Consider the following 21,248-nt stretch of genomic DNA (forward strand, 5'->3'; position numbering starts at 1 on the left):
ATCCCCGTTATGAATTTATGTTTATCTTAACCAGGTACGAAAAAATATCCGGTTAAATGTTGATTCCGTTGGAGACTTGGTCAAATGATCTTAGGTGCTTGACTCAAAGGTCTAGTGGTGTTAAAAAACATAAGCTTTAAGAATAACGCTTAATGGAAACTTACAACAACGTTGCGTTCTGTCTCATAAAAGGGCGTGTTGTCGTTGCCGGTTATACACGGTGCTTCATTTGTATCCTTTGGTAAAGTGGTGGATGTTTTTGGCTTCTTGGACTTTGGTGTAGCTGTAGTTGAAGTTACATTCTTTGCCCAATCACACGAGCCATTTACGTTCCTGCCAAAAATAAATACTCTGTCAGATTATAGTTATAAACTGGCAAAAAACTATGTGGTTTTATAACCTGCAAAAGTGTTATTGATACAGTTGTAAATTGCCTCCCTGCTTGTTATTCTCTCTCTTGTTTTGTCTTGTTGTTGCTTATTTGTATTTTGGATATGTTTGATTTCACTTTTAAAATGACACAAGAATATCACTGGGACACCAAATATTTTATGCTTAAATACTTACCGGTTTGCATGTTTAAAACTCAATATGACGGCTTTAACACCGTTTAAACTTCAAAACTTATGCGAGGTATTACTTGAGACAACGCTTAGAATCTAAAAGTCGTCTAATTTAAATTTTGCTTACTTGTCGTAAAAGCATGTCCGGAAAGTATTTTCACAACAGTTGGTGCCCCTTCCTGGGCAGTGCTTACAAGGTGTCCGTGGGTTAATGTAGAAACGGTCAGGTAGGCAATAACCCGAGTATCCTCCATGAAGACCAATCATGGGTTTTGGTGGGTTGCCCTGATAAAAATATGTGCTTTTAATAATGGCTTTTTATGTTTGTTGAAACATTTCATTTTTGCATAACTATCTCAATGCTTGGCAGAAGAATCTTTTGGAGAATCAGAAAATTATATAAAGCGTATGCCTAATCTTGTCTATGTTGAAAACTTACCTTAACTGTGCATTTTCCATCTTTCCAAATGACATTTTCAGTCATGCACTGCTGCAGAAATAAAAGAAAAATGTTACAAGTCGATTTGGGTTTAGTCTTACAGCTAGGCTTACAGCAGTGTCCTCAGCCTTTTAAGTTCATCGAAACTTATAACATTTTCATTTCTCATTCCTCTTGCCAAAACACAACATTGACTCTTCCCAAGCTGGTAACCAGCCACTTTGCCTGTTTCCACTCAAAATATGCGACTGCACGATGTTTACCAACTGGGCTACCAGCCTAACATACCAGCACAAGATGTTTAGCAACCAACAATCTTAAAGTCTTATTTAAAAAAAAATTTGATGAACGTCATGCGTTTTGGCCTTTGTAATGAACCAATACAGATTAGCAGATTAGTAGCTTTTTATTACAGCCTACTTACCACACTTGCGAAACAAACGAAGAACAAAATTGTTGACATGGTACAAGCACTTGCTGAGCCGGCGCGGTTCACAAAATGAAAGGCTGCGATGGCTTGTCGGCGCTTGTCCGACATTCATCGCCACCAGGTGAAACACCAGGGGATTCTGCTCAAGAAAACCCTTCGCAATTCGCACAGAACGTCGATACATACCTTGCGCAATTCGTACAGAGAATTGCGCAATTCGTACAGAACGTCGATACATCACAGCAAGTCTAAAGAATTTAGTTCAATGTCGCATTAAGTTTTTAGTACTTTTTAATACCTGACTGAACAATAAACCTCTTCGGGTTTTCATTTTCTTTCAAAATAACGAAAGAGTGTGCCCACCTCATTTGCTGATAGCGGAAATATTTTAAACCTGACGTGGCAACCGCCTTACCTCAACTGCCTAACTTATATCACGGGAATAAATGACACACACATAAGTATTGCGAAATGGTCAAGACACGAGCGATAACCACACATGTACAATCAGTTCACTGCTATGAAAAAGTGTTTCTTACGCAAACTAAGTCTCAAATATTGCTTTGAGCATTTGTATGTTTATTTGAAAGTTGCAATGCGACAAACTGTATTTTATAACACTATACACAGCAATATCAGTAAAAACATCAAGTTTAGAACTTTTATATCTTTTGCAACCAATTTCAATGTTGTTTTCTGATCCTAAATTCATTTAGATTCATTAAAATACAAACCAGTAGGTTACGTTTTTATTTAACACATCACAAAGTTTTTTCATAGTTAACATATAGTGCTTTTCATAGATGCAAAAGCGCTTTGTCGCTACCTGCTGGAAAATACACACATGCAAACCAGCGGAGCAAGCAAGAAAATAGCGAGCAAAGCAATAGACGCATAAGGGACTGGTTTGCTTGTCTCATCTTGTTTTGTTGTTGTAACTTCTGTTGTTGTTTTTGTCGTTGTTTGTTTGCTTTGTATTTGTTCATCAGGATCCTTGTCACTTTTTGAAGCAGTCTGTGCTCTCTACAGCCGTGCTCTCTTTCTCTCAAGTCTAACCCACAAAGCGCTTTACTGCCATGGCGGTGTAAAGCTGCAGTGCGTTTGGCTATTACCCATCAAATGTGTCCTTCATAGCGTTTCAACGTTGTCGACCAGCAAGATAGGTGATATTTCAAGTTTGGAAATTAATTTCATACTATCAAAAAGTTTCCGAATTTTCAAATTTAAGCCGAAACCGAAACATTGTCAAAAGGTCATATTTGGTCGAAATGTTTCGGCCAACGGTAACTTCGATGCATCACCAGTGAACACCAATTTCTTGCTTTTAAGAAGCGGTTTGACGCAAACTTTAACAGTTTTTTCAAAGGTAGTAAATTTTGTTTTGCGCATTAAGATGTTTCTTTGAAAGTTACAACGCAACAAATTGTATTTCCTAGCATGATACACATCACTAACAGTGAACACATCAAGTTTAGAACAGTGTTTTCTTATATATATTTAAGGCAAAAGCTCTTTATCGCAACTTACTGGACAATCCACATATAAAGTAACCAAACACAGGCAGCAAGAAAAAAAGCAAGCAAAAGAATAGCTCCATATGGTACTGGTTTGTTTGTCTCATCTTGTTTTGTTGTTGTAACTTCTGTTGTTGTTGTTTTTGTTGTTGTTGTTGTTGATTCTGTTGTTGTTTGTTTGCTTTGTTTTTGTTCATCAGGATCCTTGTCACTTTTTGAAGCAGTTTGTGGAGTCGAGGTGATTGTGTTGCTTGAAGGCTCAGTTGAAGCCTTTGCTGGGCAATCCTTTGGTGGGTAAAGTATACATGGTATTTAGGCGTTTTAAATCTTTCTGCAGACTTATTTGATGTTGTACTAAATCAGAGCTCCAAAAAGTCTCTTCATTTCTTTTATGAAACGTACGCCATTAATTTTTCTGACAACCCCCGCAAAAATCATGCAAACATAAAGTTTAATGAGTGTCGTTTTAATGACTTTGTTAGCAGTAAAAAAAACAAGTAAAATTCTGATCAATTATCATTCATGTTCCAAGCCAACATTTTTGCTTTGGTATTTACCCCCAAAAGTATGTAAACACTATTGAAATACCTCAGTATTAATCAATATCGTCTTAACCGGCATGTCGTGTTCCTTTTGATTAAACTCCTCGTCTGAGTTTTTGCACACAGCTTCACTAGCGTTTTTTGGCGAATTAATTTCATCAACTGGTTTCTTTTTCTCTGCTTTGCTAGGCGTTTTCTTGTTCTCCCACTTACAAGTGCCTCTATAACATATCATATTGAGTATTAAAGGAAATGTTTAATCAAGTGTGGGGTAAAAGACAATATATTTTCACGTTTATATGTTTTGTGTAAGCCAGTGCTCTTCAACCGGTATGCACCGTGCACCCTAGGGTACACCAGTACGAAAACGTATACAAGGGTGCATCACAAACTTTTAATGAATCATTAATATTTTCCGCATATTAGAAAAAAGATGTAGGTTGCAACTGATGTATAAATGAACATCTGTTTTTTAAAAATGTTGATGTCTAACACTTTTAGTGCGGTTAACGTATATCTACACCATAAAAGAGGTTTTGCGCAGAGTGCGGATTGACGTTAATTTATGTCACAATTCTCACCTACAGTGTGTGAAACTTCGGCAGCTTCGCTCGGTTTAATTGACATGATGATATGCATAATGATTTTTCATATCGCTTTTTACCTCAGTTTACCTTCTAAGTAAACAGGGTGCATAAAGGGTTCACCAAATCAAAAAAGGTAGAAGAGCACTGGTGTAAGCCATGCGTCAATGGAAAAACAAGTGCTAGGTACTTGGTTGCTTTCAACGACTTTCTTAGCTTGTCGCTAAGTGCAGTACAAATTTTCCTTTTTTCGTTTTATTACGTTTCAAAGTTTACTGTATAACAAAACTTAATTTTATAAGCAATGCCTATAGCACCTAACACTTACACAATGTACCTCAGCTCTATGTTTTTACGTACTCGTGCTTGATGCAATTTATCAAAGTGTTTTCACAACAGTTCGTGTAACCGGGTTTACATTTTTCGCATGTTTTGCTTTGTGGTGCGTAATACTCATCAGCTGAACAAAATCCAGATCTCCATCCGTTTTCTCCCATAATAACTTTAGGTACTGCTTTCTGAAAAAATACAGAATTTTACGAACGTAAGAACTCACATCAGACAAATTTGTGGCGCAATGAGCATTAAAGAATATTCAAAATCAAATTGTATAAAAATGCTTACGGTTAAAGCTATTAGGGTTAAGGTTAGGTTTTTTCAAAAAAAACTCGAAAACTTAGTTTCTATAGAAATTTTTAACGTTAAATTTAATTGGAATCTTATCCCGGTCTCACTGTTAATTTAAATAACTGTGCTCTTAACGCTATCTATCGGTAGTTAACAAACTTTGTCTGTTGTAAGTTTTTTTGTTAGTAGCTCTACCAAAAAGACGGGCGTTTGTTTGTATTATCAATGTATTTACGACAAATTACTAGATATGATAGCTTTTTATGTATTAATTAACACGCAAAATACACACTGGTAAAACATATATATTAGTTTTTCGAGTTTCCAGTGGATCATGTCCGCCATCTTGTTCTAGCTACTAGCGTTCATGATTGTTATTAGGTCCAGCCCCTACGAGAAGGGCACCAGGGCCTATAGAAGTTCCAGCGGGCCATAAAATATTATCCTAAATTCCGAGTACAGCATATTACAGCCAGTGCACCAGGTCGCATAGAAGGGACCCATAAATACCAAATTTACATATTAATTGGGAAAATATGCATCAATTCTCTATTGTTTACAAAAAATATAATACTAAATGCGAAGTACAGCATGTTACACCTCTATTTTTCATATAAATTAAGGTCCACATAGAGACATGACTAGTATTCCAACAGGGACCATATAATGTCTTGCACTAGCACATTTTTCTCCCCAGAGCCCTCATTAAGTCCACTATACACCGTCACGTGTAATACTACTAGCATAACTGTTCTATAAGCAACATGATAATCACCTTAAATCTGCATTTATCCTTTACCCAGGTGACATCCTTGCCCCCATTCACATGATTCTAAAAATACGTAAAAAATACTACAAAGGTTACATTTTTACAAGTTTATAAAATTGGCTGCCAACTATATTTTTTAATGTAGTCAAGTTACAAACCTCTACCTGTGGTCGTCTAAGAACGGAATTAAAGTTACATGACTATGAAATTAAATCAGTGTATTTTTCAGTGTAACACTTATTTGCAACTTGCACGCACTTATAAGGAGGTTTAACATTGCTTAACGGAAAACTGTCTGTAATAGGACATTAGGAAGCACTTCTAATATTAAATTAATTAAATACAATCAACAACCACTTACCCAGCACAAAAATCCTAAAGATATGATTTTAATAACGAGGTACATTTGTGCCCTAAATCTTTACAGTTTACAGGTAAGATACAAACAACTTCTAGGACTGTTTAGAAAGCTAAACACCGGTTTACTCACGCTACGATTGAAATTTGAGCAATGTCAATGAAAACGGACAATAACAAGCAACCCAACACAGGAAAGCGACATGACACTTTGATACCTCGTTCTGTGATACCTAAAAGTCTCATCAGGTTACGTATACATTATAACTACTGAGGTGTGAATGCGCTGGGCCGTTTTTGGCTAGTTTTACAAGTAATTTTAATTGGAAACCACCGACTAAGTAATTTAAACTACAAACAAAAATTCAAACAAAAATTAAATAAAGCAAATTATAATCCACACATGTTAAAGTGCCAGGGGCATCCAGTGAACAAAAGGTCCTTTAATTATGTGGAATGGCAATCATTTTTATGGTTAAAACTAAATAACCTATTTTGTCACTTTCTTTTGAACTTAAGAGTCACCCTCTTTCCCTAACACGGGTGGTTAGTTTGTAGTGCCCCCTCGACTGGTTCCACCAACGTCCCACCCCTAGCCATGTTTATCAACAATGCGCTAACTTCACTTTCTTGTGAGCCCCAGTCACATAACGCCTTGTAGTGACGGCGTATAGCCCTCATCCACCAATTGTGCCCTCCACTTTTACGCGCTCCATAAGATTCCAGCGTTGCGCAGCTATTTCCAGCTTGGTGGTTGTTTTAGTGCTATTTTGTCGCTATGTTTTCTTTGACCAAGCAAAATAAGCTCAACTTAACTCAACTAAGACCGGTCATAACCTGAACTCTCTGCTAAAATGGCTTGTAAGTGTGATATGGATGTCACGTTTGTGAACAACACGTCTGCTTTTTATTTGCTCAAATTGTTCATTTGCTGGCATTTGACTGTCGGAAAGACATGTCAAGAAAATATTTTTGTTTAAAAGTGACCACAAGATGTATGTTGTTTGAACGAGTTGTTCTTATTATTGTTAATTTTCGTGCTTACAGCTTCAGATGGAGAATTCTACGTTGTTCTCCTAGCTTGAGTGTAGTTTCCTCTTGACGAATCGGTTTGTCTCGCAAACTTTGTCATAAATTGATTGAATTTTTGATTGCATTTTATGCAGCCGAACTTGCAGCACAGAATCATTGTCACTATGATGAAAACTAAAACCGCAAAAGCAATGAGAGTTCTCGCATAAATAGGTAGTTCGTTGCTTGAAGCAGGATAAGTAACTGGATCCACAAGAGATGTGTCTGTTGTTTTCACCTTTGGCTGTATATAACGCATACAAAGTTTTTTTTAGGTTTGTTAGACTTAAGTAACATTGGAAGTCCCGCTTTAACCCACTTTGTATCATAACATATCTTACATATGCTCGCTTTGGTTTGCTTTAGTGCCTCTTTTAATTCTGACATTAGTACATGTGATGACAGGTTGGAATCTTCCGTGCATGTGCGGTATAGTTGTTGATACTCTTTCCTTACAGATTTTTCAAATGTGTGGTTTGGTTGATGGTGTCCTCGTTGTTTAATTTCCTTTGCTATTTGGTTTGCACTTATCGGAGCTGCAGTTTTAGGCTTTGATGTTGAGTTGAGGTCCAGTTTATGTAGAAGTGCCCATGCTTTACGGCTTGAGTGTTTGAAGTCAAGATTCTCAACTGTACTGATCCATCTGTTTCTCCTGTCTTTATTAAGCGATGATAATAGTTGGTCTGCTGTGTTATTGTCATGTGTTTCTTCGCAAGCTTTGAACAAGGCCTCACTTTCTTTTGACCAGCAGGGAACATACCTTCTTCGTCTACCTCTTGGAATGTAGCGTCTTGCACTTTTTATAATTTGTTTGTGAAATCTGGGTATTGTTTGAGCTGATGGAGGAATATGTATGCATGTCTGGTCCACGGCTTTAGCAAAGTTTTCCCAATCAGCTTGTTCGAAGTTCCGTCTGTTTTTTGGAAGGGAGTTGATGATAGGAATTTTTAATCCAACTGTAGTTATTATGGGCCGATGTTGGCTATGTGGGAAGGAGGGCAGAATTTCTGTAGTTGCTGGCAATGGATCAAGTTTATCGTTTTTGGAAACGAGGCATAGATCTGTTGAATAATCTTTGTTCCATCTTGAGGAATGAAAGGTACCCTGGGTTTTGGGGTCGTATAGTAGATGAAGATTTGTGTCATTTATCCATTGTCCTAATTGTTCGCCTGCTTTGTCATTTTCATTATACCCCCACTCAGTGTTGTGGCTGTTAAAGTCCCCAATGTATACAGTGGGTTGAGGAAAGGGTGGAAGAGGAGGATTTGGCCATTCTTTGTTTGGTGGTTTGTACAAGTTAACAACCGTTAATTCGTTGATTTTTACTGCTGATCTGTGAGTGTTGTTGGATGTTAAGACTGAGTGCAATTCTGTTACTTCAGAAGGGTTTTTGGCATACGTGCAGATCCCGTATTTGTCATGGCAGATTTTTGAAATAAGAGTGTATCCTGGTATTCGGGTCTTTGATTCCGGTGATGTTGCTGTAGCGTGGGTTTCTTGGAGTAATGCGATGTCGACTCTGTGTTTTTGGAGGATTTTCCCAAGATATTCGCATTTGGGCATTGAACTTCCCTCGATGTTAAGTGAAAGGATCTTTGTTTGGTTGCAGAGTTCAATGGAGCCTAACTTATTTTTCGAACCTGCTGGGCTCTGTAGGTTGTCAGCAGGAACGCGAACGTTTTTATTCTGGGCCACGTTCGATCCAGCATTTTGTTTCATTTCTTTGTAAAGCATCATAGTAAGTAAGGTAGTTATTCAGAGACGTGTACCCAGGATGTCGCGTTGCCGTTTGGGTACCGGGTTGGACTCGATCTTAGTGATTGTAAGCCCCTACACCAACGACAAGGTGTCGAGTCCCTTCGTAGGGGTACATGGCTATAAAACTATGCAAGTCCCTTTTTCCGTGTTACACTTATTTGCAACTTGCACGCACTTATAAACAGAAGGTTTAACACTGTTCAACGCAAAACGTTTCCTAATCTGAACTTAAAAAATGCCACATTTAAAAACCACTTACCCAGCACAAAAATCCTAAAGAAATGATTTTAATCACGAGGTACATTTGTTTGCTAAAGCTAAATCTCTACAGTTTACAGGTAAGATACAAACAACTTCTAGGACTGTTTAGAAAGCTAAACACCGGTTTACTCACGCTACGATTGAAATTTGAGCAATGTCAATGAAATACGAACAATAACAAGCAACCCAACACAGGGAAGCAACATGACACTTTGATACCTCGTTCTGTGATACCTAAAAGTCTCATCAGGTTACGTATACATTTTTACTACTGAGGTGTGAATGCGCTGGACCGTTTTGGCTAGTTTTACAAGTAATTTTAATTGGAAACCACCGACTAAGTTATTTAAACTATAAACAAACATTCAACAAAAATTAATTAAAGCAAATTATAATCCACACTTGTTAAAGTGCCAGGGGCATCCAGTGAACAAAAGGTTCTTTAATTATGTGGAATGGCAATCATTCTTATAGTTAAAACCAAATAATCTATTTTGTCACTTTCTTTTGAACTTAAGAGTTACCCTCTTTCCCTAACACGGGTGGTTAGTTTGTAGTGCCCCCTCGACTGGTTCCACCAACGTCCCACCCCTAGCCATGTTTATCAACAATGCGCTAACTTCACTTTCTTGTGAGCCCCAGTCACATAACGCCTTGTAGTGACGGCGTTTAGCTCTCATCCACCAATTGTGCCCTCCACTTTTCGCGCTCCATAAGATTTCAACGTTGCGCATTTCCAGCTTGGTGATTGTTTTAGTGCAATTGTGTCGCTATGTTTTCTTTGACCAAGCAAAATAAACTCAACTTAACTGAACTAAGACCGGTCATAACCTGAACTCTCTGCTAAAATGGCTTGTAAATGTGACAAGGATGTCACGTTTGTGAACAACACGTCTGCTTTTTATTTGCTCAAATTGTTCATTTGCTGGCATTTGACTGTCGGAAAGACATGTCAAGAAAATATTTTTGTTTAAAAGTGACCACAAGATGTATGTTGTTTGAACGAGTTGTTCTTATTATTGGTAATTTTCGTGCTTACAGTTTCAGATCGAGTATTTTACGTTGTTCTCCTAGCTTGAGCGTAAATTCCTCTCGACGAATCGGTTTGTCCTGAAAACTTTGTCTTTAATTGATCGAAGTTTAGATTGCATTTTATGCAGCCGAACTTGCAGCACAGAACCACTGTCACTATGATGAAAGCTAAAACCGCAAAAGCAATGAGAGTTCTCGCATAAATAGGTAGTTCGTTGCTTGAAGCAGGATAAGTAACTGGATCCACAAGAGATGTGTCTGTTGTTTTCACCTTTGGCTGTATATAACGCATACAAAGTTTTTTTTAGGTTTGTTAGACTTAAGTAACATTGGAAGTCCCGCTTTAACCCACTTTGTATCATAACATATCTTAAAATTTATTGACTTTTCCTGCATGCTTGAGTAATTTTTGTTGTTTCGGTTATTAAGCAACCTTTGAGGGGACTTGATTTTGCTTCGAGTCTGGATTTAGAATTTTCTATTTTGATTTTAGACTGTAAGTTTTATGATTTGGATACAGGAATCAAAAAAGGACGAATACAACTATTTTTACTTCATCAAACAGTCGGAGTTTTTCTGTTTACCCACCCTGTTCTTGTGTGTGGTTGTTCGCGACACAGTGTTGATATGCCAATCTTCTGTTGTAGATGATGTAGAAGATTGGCTTGTTGTCGAACGATGTGCTTTTAAGGAGGTGCTGCTTGTGGTAGAAGTTGATGTGCTTATAACTCCAAAAGATGTGCTTGAGAGATCATCTGCAGCGCTCAACCTAGGGGGCTTCAGACAATTACCCCTTTAAGTAAATCCAGTTAGTAAAAGTAAATATACGTCTACAACTTGTTTGCAAAATCAAAAGCATTACATCCAAAACTCAAACATGTTTAGAGCTTATTTCATTTAGGCACTTTTCCTTCACAACGAACTCGATTTGTTATTACTGTAGATAAGCACATATACGTATATTTAGGAAAATACCTTGTTTAAAATTTAAACACTAAGCCACAATATTGTTTTTGCTTACTTGTAGTGGTGACAAGTTCGAAATGTGTTGTTGCAGCAATTCGTGTGAGGAAATGGACAATTAACACATTTGAAAGATCTGTAAAATTCGTCTGAACCACAGTAAGCGGAAACAATTGATGTGTTGTCGACTTTAATCTGTTTCGGCTTCATCTTCTGTATTGGTAAGTAGGTTTAAATGCAATTCGTTTTGTGCAGCAAACCATTTCTCACACTTTGAGACATTTAAAGACAGGCTTAAAACAACATTTTGGAGACTTGTCATCTAATTTTTGCGGAGCTCAATTGGTAGAGAGCGAGTCTCGGTAAGACTTATGTTGTGGGTTTAAATCCCATCGCAAACTTGAATTTTGTGGCGTACGCATTGCCATTTGGGAATTCTCGGTGAACGGATGATTCGGTGTGACGCCTTTGATGGACCTGGCGTACTGTGATTTGACAATGAGTGTGCCATGGCCTCTGGTCTGCATAGACGCCTATGGGCTAATCCCAGTTATGTTTTTTATGTCCATCCAACTTTCTACAGTGTTTAAAAAATTGAAAGCTCGATTTATTTCCCAATGTCTTACCACGAACTGACAGGTTCCATGTTTCCAAATAACATCAGATGCGTTGATCTTGGCCTGGTTGAAGATAACATACCAGTTTTTGAGATAACTTTAAGATAACCTATAATGTTCTTTTGCACATACTGTTTAGCAGCAAACAGTTTACTGGTAAAGGAGGTATCCTTAGTCAAACACTTCTTGTTAGTTACAAAAAAGGATATTTATGCATCTTATATGGCAACATAGCTCGGTTGTTTACCCCAAGAGCTTGCAAACTGCTGAACTTGCTTTTTTTTCAGCTGTAACACTTTCTTTTTTTCAGCTGTAACCGCAAGTGTTTCATTTAAATACCAAAAAACCCAAAGTCCAAATTTTGGGAAACCGCTGGAGAAAAACACCTTAAAAATACACTGTGTATACATTTTGTACAGAATGCTGTACATTATAGGCTGACAACTTACAATGTTGTTAACAACCTTCAACAAACTTGTCAGTAAAACTAATTATACATAACGCATAACATACTTGCAAGAGACATGACAAATTAGCCTACATACCTGTACAAAGTACGTAGATATGGACAACAAAAAATAGACGGAATCAGCCGAAAACTTCATCCCAGCCTCAGTAAAAAAACACGTGTTAAGCAAGGTTTGGTCCTGCTTTACTGAAAGTTAACGTCACAGCAGTAAGGTGTATTGGGCTGTGACGACAACTTTATGGTTCGGTGATTTGTTTGTTGTCTATGTTTCCGTTTTTTTATTCAAATTTAGAATGACCAATGGTAGGATCTGTACAATGGCTTTTAATGCTACTTTATTTTTTTGACACAGCGCGACCTTCTGATCATCAAGAAGTTTTTACAATTTCGTTACTTTTTTATACTATAAAAGCTCAAGAAGTATTTCTCCAAGAGAGATATCATCGTAATTTAATTGTATTTTTACATGTGTTTTTGCTACATTGGAGCGTGATTGGCACAGTTTTGCGATTTTAACATAAACTACAAGCATTGAACTAAAAATACATTTGAAACTCGTTTATACCGTGCGATATTTAAATACATCGGTACAATTTGCAATCTACTCTTGCAATGATTACTAAAATTATTAAACAAATCTGGTATGAATATTTAAGTCAACGATTTATGGTTTCAAAATGTTTTTTGAAAAGTCTTTCGAAATTTCAGGTGTTTGGCATTTTGCTTTTGTTATAGTAACTGGGGTTTGCTTTCCCATAATTGGCGCGGCGATACACGTTTTCCATGTAAATTTATATTTGCTGTCTTGAGGTTTACCTAAATTGCCTTGCTGATATTCAAAAAGTCGACTGAGGAAAAATCTCAGCCCGCATTTTTTTGGAAAATTTGAAAAAAATTACTTTTATTTTCAACTCTACTTTTTCACAAAGATAACGGACGAAACACATGTGTAACTACTGCTCAATGCCAACACATTCAATGTTGAAATATTATAGAAGGAAATTAGGATTTGTTCATCACATGTTTAAAAAAGTGTAACTGTTGAATGCACAAAAAACACGTAGGGTTTGGTTTGGGTTTCGGACTTGTCCATCAGGTTCTGACTCATTTATAGGCCTATTTACAACGAGTTGATAGACTTGGTCGAAAGCAACAACAACCGAAATGAAAAATGTGACAATAAGTACCAAAATAAATTCATTTGCTGACCTTCGATGTGCATGAAAACGGGTTGTTCTGTCAAGTTAACATGTTTGTTCGAAACTCGTGTTTTTCTCTTGTAAGTCATAAAATGTCAGTTTTGTTCAGCTGTAAGAGAAATTGTTATCTGGGTCTGTAGGTTGTGGGATCATTTGGGTCACAGGCAAGTCCCGTATCCGAGTAACTTCTTTGCCGGATGCTGCGCATAAATTCCCTGCTACTGGTAACAACATCATCCCAATGTTTAATAACAAGCGCCAGAACAACCGCTAGCCCAAACACTATCACTCCACCGACAACCCAACATGCAATACTTGTAGACGCTTCTTCAGTCTTTTGTGTTGTCGTGTGATCCTCAAAATCGTGGTCAGTTGGTAAGATTGTGATCGGTGTAGGAGTTGGACTATGTAGGTTACTTGTAGATATCAACGGATTCTGTAAACATTAAATATAACTTACATCAGGATAGGTTTTGAACGTGATTGATAATAATCTTCTTTACTCGTATCATGTTGTTAGCATGAAGAATTTCGGTTGTAACGTGTTTCATTTTATGTCAAACTTTCGCCAATTATAAACCATAAAAAATTATAGTTAAATGTACTTCCTATTACAAAAAATTGTTAAATGTAAATGCTCCAAAGGTCTAGTGGCGTTAAAAAAGTTACGCGTAATTGAAACTTACCATAATGTTGGATGTTGTCACATAAAACGTCTCGTTGCTGGTTTCACAAGGAGCTTCACTTGTATCTTTTGGCAGAATTGTGGAGATTTTTGGTTTCTGGGACTTTGGAGTAGCTGTAGATGTCGTAACATTCTTAGCCCAATCGCACGAGCCATTTATATTTCTGCCGAAAACAAATACTCTGTCATCAGGTACATTTATAATCTGGTAAAAAAAACTTGCTTTTATAACCTGCAAATGTGTTATTGTTACAGTTGTAAAATGCCTCTCTGCTTTTGGCTATCTTTTGTTTTGTCTTGCTGTTTAATTGTATTTTTAATCTGATGTTTAATTTTACTTTAAAATGACACAACAATTACTATAACACCAAAGATGCTCAAACATACTGGTTTGCTTTTACTTTTGATTTTGCTTACTTGTCGTGAAGGCACGTGTGGAAAGTATTTTCACAACAGTTGGTACCACTTCCTGGGCAATGCTTACAAGGTATCCGTGATTTAATGTAGAAAAAGTCAGGTGGACAATAACCCGAGTACCCTCCATTTTGATCAATGCTAGAACAAAGAATCTATTACTAGAAATCAAAAATAATTTGAAGCCCAATGTTGTCATTGTTAAACACTTACCTTAACTCTGCACTTTCCGTCTTTCCAAATGACATTTTCAGCCTGGCACTGCTGCACAAAAAATACACATTAAAAAAGAAATTTTACCGCTTACCAGTGTATTTTGGTGACGCCTTACAGGTTTACAACAAGTTCAAAATTTTTCATTCCTAAATTTCATTTTCGACGTCAAGTTTAGCAAACATCATTCGAGTTTGGGCATTATAGACCTACTTTAAGTGTCACACTTGGAAATTAAGTGTTTTGTAACAAACCAGGTACCAAAGTAACTTATATAAAATTCCTTCTGAATTTCTGGCGGAATTCGATAGACTTTTTCATAAACCTGATTTTAACCCATGTTAATGATTAACCAAATTTATGAGTCCGCCGTCAATGACTGTACAGTTTTACCAGCAACTCAGTATCGCACACCAGCAAGAAACGTTTGGTAGTTCACAAGTTCAAAATGCCTATTTTTCTTAATTTTTAATTTGAAACTACGTGATTAAACAGTAAAACTTATTAAACACAACATATTGCTTTGTTAAAAAATACGACAAACGACATAATTTTTAAAATAATTTAGCCTTATCTAGCATACGTTTTGCCTTTGTAATGAACCAATACTCTTTCAGTTATACTTACATTTGCCAAACTCAAACAAACGAGGATTAATACCTTTAACATCTCAAAAGCAGGTTGATCAAAAGCAGGAAAAGAAATGCCAAGCTTGTCCTCGGTAAATTGCTAGTCACCATTGACGGCAGTCACCCCAAAAACACCAGGGAATTTCCCTCAAAAAGACCTCCAAAACATCCCAAGTCCAAGTATTGCGCAATGCGTTTAGCACATGTTGCGATATAGCACAGTGCTTAACGTCTAAACCCAAAATGACGTGGAAAACCTAGTTTTGCTTTGAAACTGAAAAGTTTTTTTAATACCCTTTGATACTGGTTGCACTCCCCTCCTATGATGGTGTCTTATTTGAATTTGTTGGGCCAACGCGCTATCCTTGTTTGTGTTTGGTTGCGACACAGCAGTGTTCGCAGAATTGATTCAGACGGCCTGACGATGACAAAAGTGTTGTCGAAACTTCATGTTTTATACAAATATTGGCTCTTTTTTTGCTCTGTTTAAAACGAGCATTTAAAATTTTTGAATATAATTACGGATAAATTTTTTTATTGTCAAAACTGTTTTCGTTTCTGCTAATTAGAGTTTTTGTCAAAATCACTCGAACACAGTTGCAAGCGTGTGTGTATTATTATTTATTTTAAAGTCAAAATATTAAGCAAATACTGCACCACGGATAATACTATTAAAAAAAACAACTACAATAAGCCTATCAAAGCAGTGTGTTATGGAAAAATGGAAAAAACAAACACTATACATATGTACTACATAATTGGCTACGAAATGATGCGTTGAAAATAACATTTGTTCTTTTCGACAAAGATGGCACAAGAAAGGGCAAATGAAAGCGACCACAAATAAAATACTATGTGGCAGAGGACCAATGTCATTTTAATTTTTGTTCTTAAAACAAAACGAATAATCTCGCCAATGGCAATATTATTTACCTACACACTACAGGTAGTACAGAACGCATTTGCATTAATACGTCATTTTGTGTACGTTTGACAAATAGACAAATAGTGCATTATCGAATAAACACTTCATCTGCAGGCGAGTAAAACAAAAAGAAGAATGGGCGAGAAAAAGAGCTTTGTTACTTGCACAACTTTGTTCATTGAAGACGAGTAAAACCTGCTTCAATTGGATATTACGGATCAAAAATAGTATAATTTGGAATTACAACACAATCACAATATGAGATAACCAAATAAATAGAAATTTGAGGGTTGTCGGAATAAATCTGACAAGCGGAGGATAGCGAAAAGCAAAATTCGGCCATGCATTCCTTTATTATGCCAACATATGCAATTAGGTCAATTGTTTTCGTAATACTCTGGTGTCAGTGTTTAAACTTAACTGAGATATTTTGGCGGCGTTTTAAAATCTACAAGCGAAAGGTATACAGAAATGTTTAAGACATACCTCCTATAGGGGTTTAATTTTACACACAAAAAGCTAATATGGTAATGCACAATCAGTTTAATCCCAACAAACTGGGGGATACTAGCCGATCACTCGTCACCAGCTTCACTGATGGGACCTTATAGGTCGATACAGTGCACATCCTCCATACTCTATAGCTTACAATTAGATTTGATAATTTGGAATGCCTATATAAACTGGGTTGATCATGGCATTTTGCTCTTTTTGCCAGGTTTTGCAGCAGCGTTTTTTAATCCACTGCCTGCAGAAGTAAACCACAATAGCTGAAACCACAAGCACAGCAGTGACAGAAATACAAATTCTTAACACTAGTGCACGGGTTTCAATTCCTCCACTCGAATCCGCATGTGAGGTTTTCGGTTTTGTTGTTGTTGTATTTGGGGCAACAGGTGATGTGCTTCTATTCGGCTGCTGAAGAGAAGAGATAACAATTATTTAGTGGAAGACGCTTGTTAGAGATAAAAAAATTGCCTATTTCTAAAATGTTTGAGTTATCAAACGGCCATAACCACATTTTTAATGCCTCCGTGCCAACCATTTCGTGCAATATTGGTTCGCAGCATCTGATTTCAATAGCAATCAGAAAGCGGATAAATTCGTCCGTGTAAATTTGGTTTTTAAGATCATTCATCATGAAGACAAGGAATAGTTAACAGATCAAAAGTTCTTGAATAACAAATTGCAAATCAAAAATCGTTTCCGACACCTGTACTACTTTATTATACGTTTGTTGGAATTCGTTTTACTTGTCAGGAAATGTATGGCTTTTACCTAAACGTGATGACTTCGGCTATAATGTCATTGAAAGATTTGTGATTTCAAAAGTCCAAGTACAAGCAGCTTTAAGACGATATCTCTCTTTTTGTTTAAATAAACCAGGAGTCGGCAACCAACGGCCGGTGGGCCGGAAATTACGGAAACTTTTGCTGCCATGGTCGCGACTGGTTATTTATTTATTATCGTGTTGGGCAGGGTTATCGCTTTTTATCCAGTTTTTAAAATGAGTGTTAAGACAGGTTAGGGAAGGTAACAGAATATGACCAAATTTTGTTCATTTTTTCATAGTCCGTTGCTTTGCCGAATACCGGGACATTCCCCATCAAAATAAGCTGCCTGTATTCGAGAGTTTCAACAACATGACTAGCATTAAACGCAATTAAAAGGTAAAAAATCATACGGCCCGCCGGGGCTTGGCAAATATTAATTTTGGCCCGCTGCATGCAAAAGGTGGCCGACCCCTCAACTGAACTTACAATCGATGCCGTCTGCGTTTCACTTGTTGTGGAACTAACTGTGACATCTGCTATTGGGGTTGATGTGGTCGAGTGCGTGGTCGGAGGTGTAACGGTCGTGCTTGGTGTAACGTAGGGAGTCGTTGTGGTAATGGCAGAAGTCGAGATCAAGTCTTTGCAATCGCTTCTGCATAGCAAAAAAAAGATAAAATGAAATGGACCACTGTATACTTGTGTATCCTAGGGCTTGTGGAATCTTAGTTTTATATTTAAACAGCAAATATGGAAAATAAAGCATCATTTTTAGGCTGAGTGATCTACATGAACCCTTTCAGGTCTGATCCCAGTATTGCACATTTGTTTATCTTATCTTCAAAAGAAATAGTTCGAGTGTAAGCTCTTCTGCAGAGTACAACTGTATCAATTTAAAAACCGTATCAATTGGTCACAAAACGGACATGAGTGATAACGATAGAACTTTTTTGTCACAAGTTGTATTGCGGATCACAGCAACTCTACAATACAAGTTCTTTACATATTTGTGCGTTTTAATCTTGCAAGGTTGCCTGCGAACAAAAAATGTAATTTGCGAGTGTGCAGTAGGATAGCTTAAAAAGGGTTAGGAAAGGCATGCGTAGTGTTAACTGCAGAAACTAACTTACTAGACTAGAACGCAACTGTTCAACCAATAAAGTGTTCACAAACCAGAACCCCACACACAGTAGCTGCGGTATGCTTACTGCTGCTTATATTTACATATCATGATAATAACATCCTGGTAACGTGTTTTCGCAGCAGTTTGTATGTTTTTCCGGACATACTTGACAAGCTTTTAGTCGTTCCACGTAGAAAGAATTACTGGGACAAAATCCTGAAGAACCTCCTTTAGGACCCATGATGATTTGGGGAATGGCATTCTGAGAAAATATGTATGTTCACTTAACATCCTTCATGCCACAGTTTATTTGTTTTAGCAAGTTATTTTCGACATTAAGTACTTGATATTGGAAGAAACAACCGCAACAAAAAGCATAAATAGAAATTTATGCCAAATGACATCCTTGACAGTATAAGAAAGTTGACCTCTACAAGTTCATAGCATGTTTTGAAAAGTGTTGATAGAAATACTAAAGTTTATGTGCCACAACTAACCTCAAATTGGCACTCTTCATTTTTCCAAACATCTTTGTCAGCCATGCTCTGGTTTAGAAAGAAAAACAGAATCATATTTCTACATTGACTTGAATGCTTTGCAAATGCTTTATAAACTGCAAGGTTACACACATATGCTTGATGTACCGTAGCTAATCATTGCTCAGCAAAGTAAATCTGTTTAAGCTTGACTGTTTGGCAAACCTACTGAAAATCTTATACAACAGCACACAGGTTACTACTTTGGGTGATGTATTTCCAGTCAAAAGATAGTTTTATAATGAACTGGGCTTTGTTTCCAAGCACAAAAAACAGACATAAATAAAACAGTTACATGCCAAACATAACGTTCTAACATTGAATGCTTGTTGGTACCAGTCTGCAGCCTTGGTTTATTACAGATTTATGCTTAAAAACAGTAAGAGGATTAAATGTATGACATTATCCTGAGGAATCGCTTAAAAGAAAACGTCGGAACGTCGTTAAAAGTTGTTTTCCAAAATCGAGAAGATAAAACAAAACGTACCTGTACAAAAAGCACCAAAAAACACAAGAAAAGACCAAGAAAATCAACTCGAAAAAACATTGTTCGTTTCATTTGAAAACACGTTTCAGCTCTTTCGCAATAGAGAGCGACATGAAAAAAATGACGCAAAAGTTTGCTACATCCGGACCGGTGAAGCAAAGAGCATCGGCGAATATTAAAAATCAAACCTCTGTGAAAGGTTAGGGATGTTAGGGTTGGGGTGAGGTTTTATAATAACAATAACATTTAAACTAACTTTAAAACTCAGTTCCTAACCTTAAATTTAGATTAAAATCCTTTTCTAACTGGTTATTAAAACAACTGTGCTCTTTACGTCACTTATCGGTATTTACCAAACGTGAGTTATTACCTTAAGCTCTACTTCGTACTGATAACGATTGAGGCTCTGGATCTTGCTCTGTGCTATTTCTATTTAAAACAAGATTACCTGAATCTAAATTCGCAACACACACATTTTCGGAAAGAAACTAAAAAATTTAAACTATACAATATATGCAAGCGATTTCTTTTCTGGGCTAGCCCATTAGTGTTTGCACTGACCAACGGTCAAGGGCATGTTGAAATAAGCCAATAACCCACTGAAATATAACATAGAGTTTTATTGTCTATTAGCGATTTCCGGGGTGTAAAATCCACGACCCTGTGTGGTTTACGTAAAAATATTTAAAGCAGGTTAAATTGTCAGGCCAAAGTATTGTCACAAAAACACAACCTTTAATGATATGTGATAAATCTTTTGCCCCAAAGACGATGTTTTTTATTGCTCGAATGTTTCACAGTAACTTTTGTAATACCAAATCCAACGCTGTACTGTTTAATTAAGTTATGCAAACAGTGGTCGGTTCCTGTTGTATTTTATTATCTTACTGCACTCATGAAATATAGGTTCTAGATAAAATTCTAGGACTATAATTAAAACTTTTACTAAAGGTTTCGAAAAAAATCTTTTAAAAATTTGCGAAAAAAACGAATTTATATGTTGATCGAATAAACAACAGAATAAATATATTAGTGTAATACGTTACAAATTTGATCAATTAGGCGTAAATATAACAAAATAAATTCAGACAGATCTATTGACACGCAAAAAAAGAAATCTAAACAATACTGTCGGCAATGTAAGCAAATCATTTAGGGCAAAAATGTGTTTACATATCGGTTCTGTTTGTGTTAAAACCTATAAAGGGGAACTTTTTGCAAAGGGGATAGATCATCTGTTAAACAACCAGTTTTACACAAGTAGATGTGCAGTACTAAGCATTCATAAAACGTTAACAACCGTAAATAGTGTCCTAAATTTCATTTTCATAGATCATATATCTGTGTACGATGGCTTTCAAGTACGATATAGGTAAAGAACATCAGCAATAAACGATACTGTGTACCTCAAAAACACTTGATTTAGGAAATAGTAAAAACCAACTTGTACGCAGTGTTGTGCAATTCAGGTGCAAATTCCTTAAGATTCGATAGCTCGAACAGGTGATAAGAAGTTGAAACACAGTATACTAGAGCACCAGCACATTTGTCAAACACTTACCACAAAATGCATTATTATCTACACACTAGTGCAACATCCAGTAACCTTAAAACGATTTTGTGTACGTGGATTGCAACTACACAACACACAACACTGTGCAATGGAAAAAACCACTTGATCTCCTGGCGGTAAGGGGTAAAGCAGTGTAGATGCAATAAAATAGTGTATACGAGGCATGTTACACACACAACTTTGTTCATCAACAACAA

General features: G+C 36.7%; 1 protein-coding gene across 1 annotated transcript; it reads right to left on the reverse strand.

Moving 5' to 3' along the window:
- Positions 1–15,801: 15,801 nt before the first annotated feature.
- Positions 15,802–19,642, reverse strand: LOC145229992 (uncharacterized). Its single transcript, XM_080095346.1, has 5 exons — positions 19,479–19,642; positions 18,953–19,000; positions 18,557–18,717; positions 17,822–17,987; positions 15,802–16,979 (listed from the first exon to the last, which is right to left on the reverse strand). Exons 1-5 carry the CDS (start codon positions 19,548–19,550, stop codon positions 16,713–16,715), a joined length of 714 nt encoding a protein of 237 aa, XP_079951472.1. The 5' UTR covers positions 19,551–19,642; the 3' UTR covers positions 15,802–16,712.
- Positions 19,643–21,248: the final 1,606 nt, after the last annotated feature.

Source organism: Phallusia mammillata, chromosome 5 (genome assembly GCF_965637545.1).
Source record: "Phallusia mammillata chromosome 5, kaPhaMamm4.hap1.1, whole genome shotgun sequence".
Lineage (NCBI taxonomy): Eukaryota > Metazoa > Chordata > Ascidiacea > Phlebobranchia > Ascidiidae > Phallusia > Phallusia mammillata.

Coding starts and splice junctions, on each gene's coding strand:
- LOC145229992 (XM_080095346.1), bottom strand. CDS start 19,550: ATGAAACGAACAATGTTTTTTCGAGTTGATTTTCTTGGTCTTTTCTTG. Junction 19,001..19,478: donor TTTTGGTGCTTTTTGTACAG/GTACGTTTTGTT, acceptor TTTCTAAACCAG/AGCATGGCTGACAAAGATGT. Junction 17,988..18,556: donor GGATGTTATTATCATGATAT/GTAAATATAAGC, acceptor TTTGCTATGCAG/AAGCGATTGCAAAGACTTGA.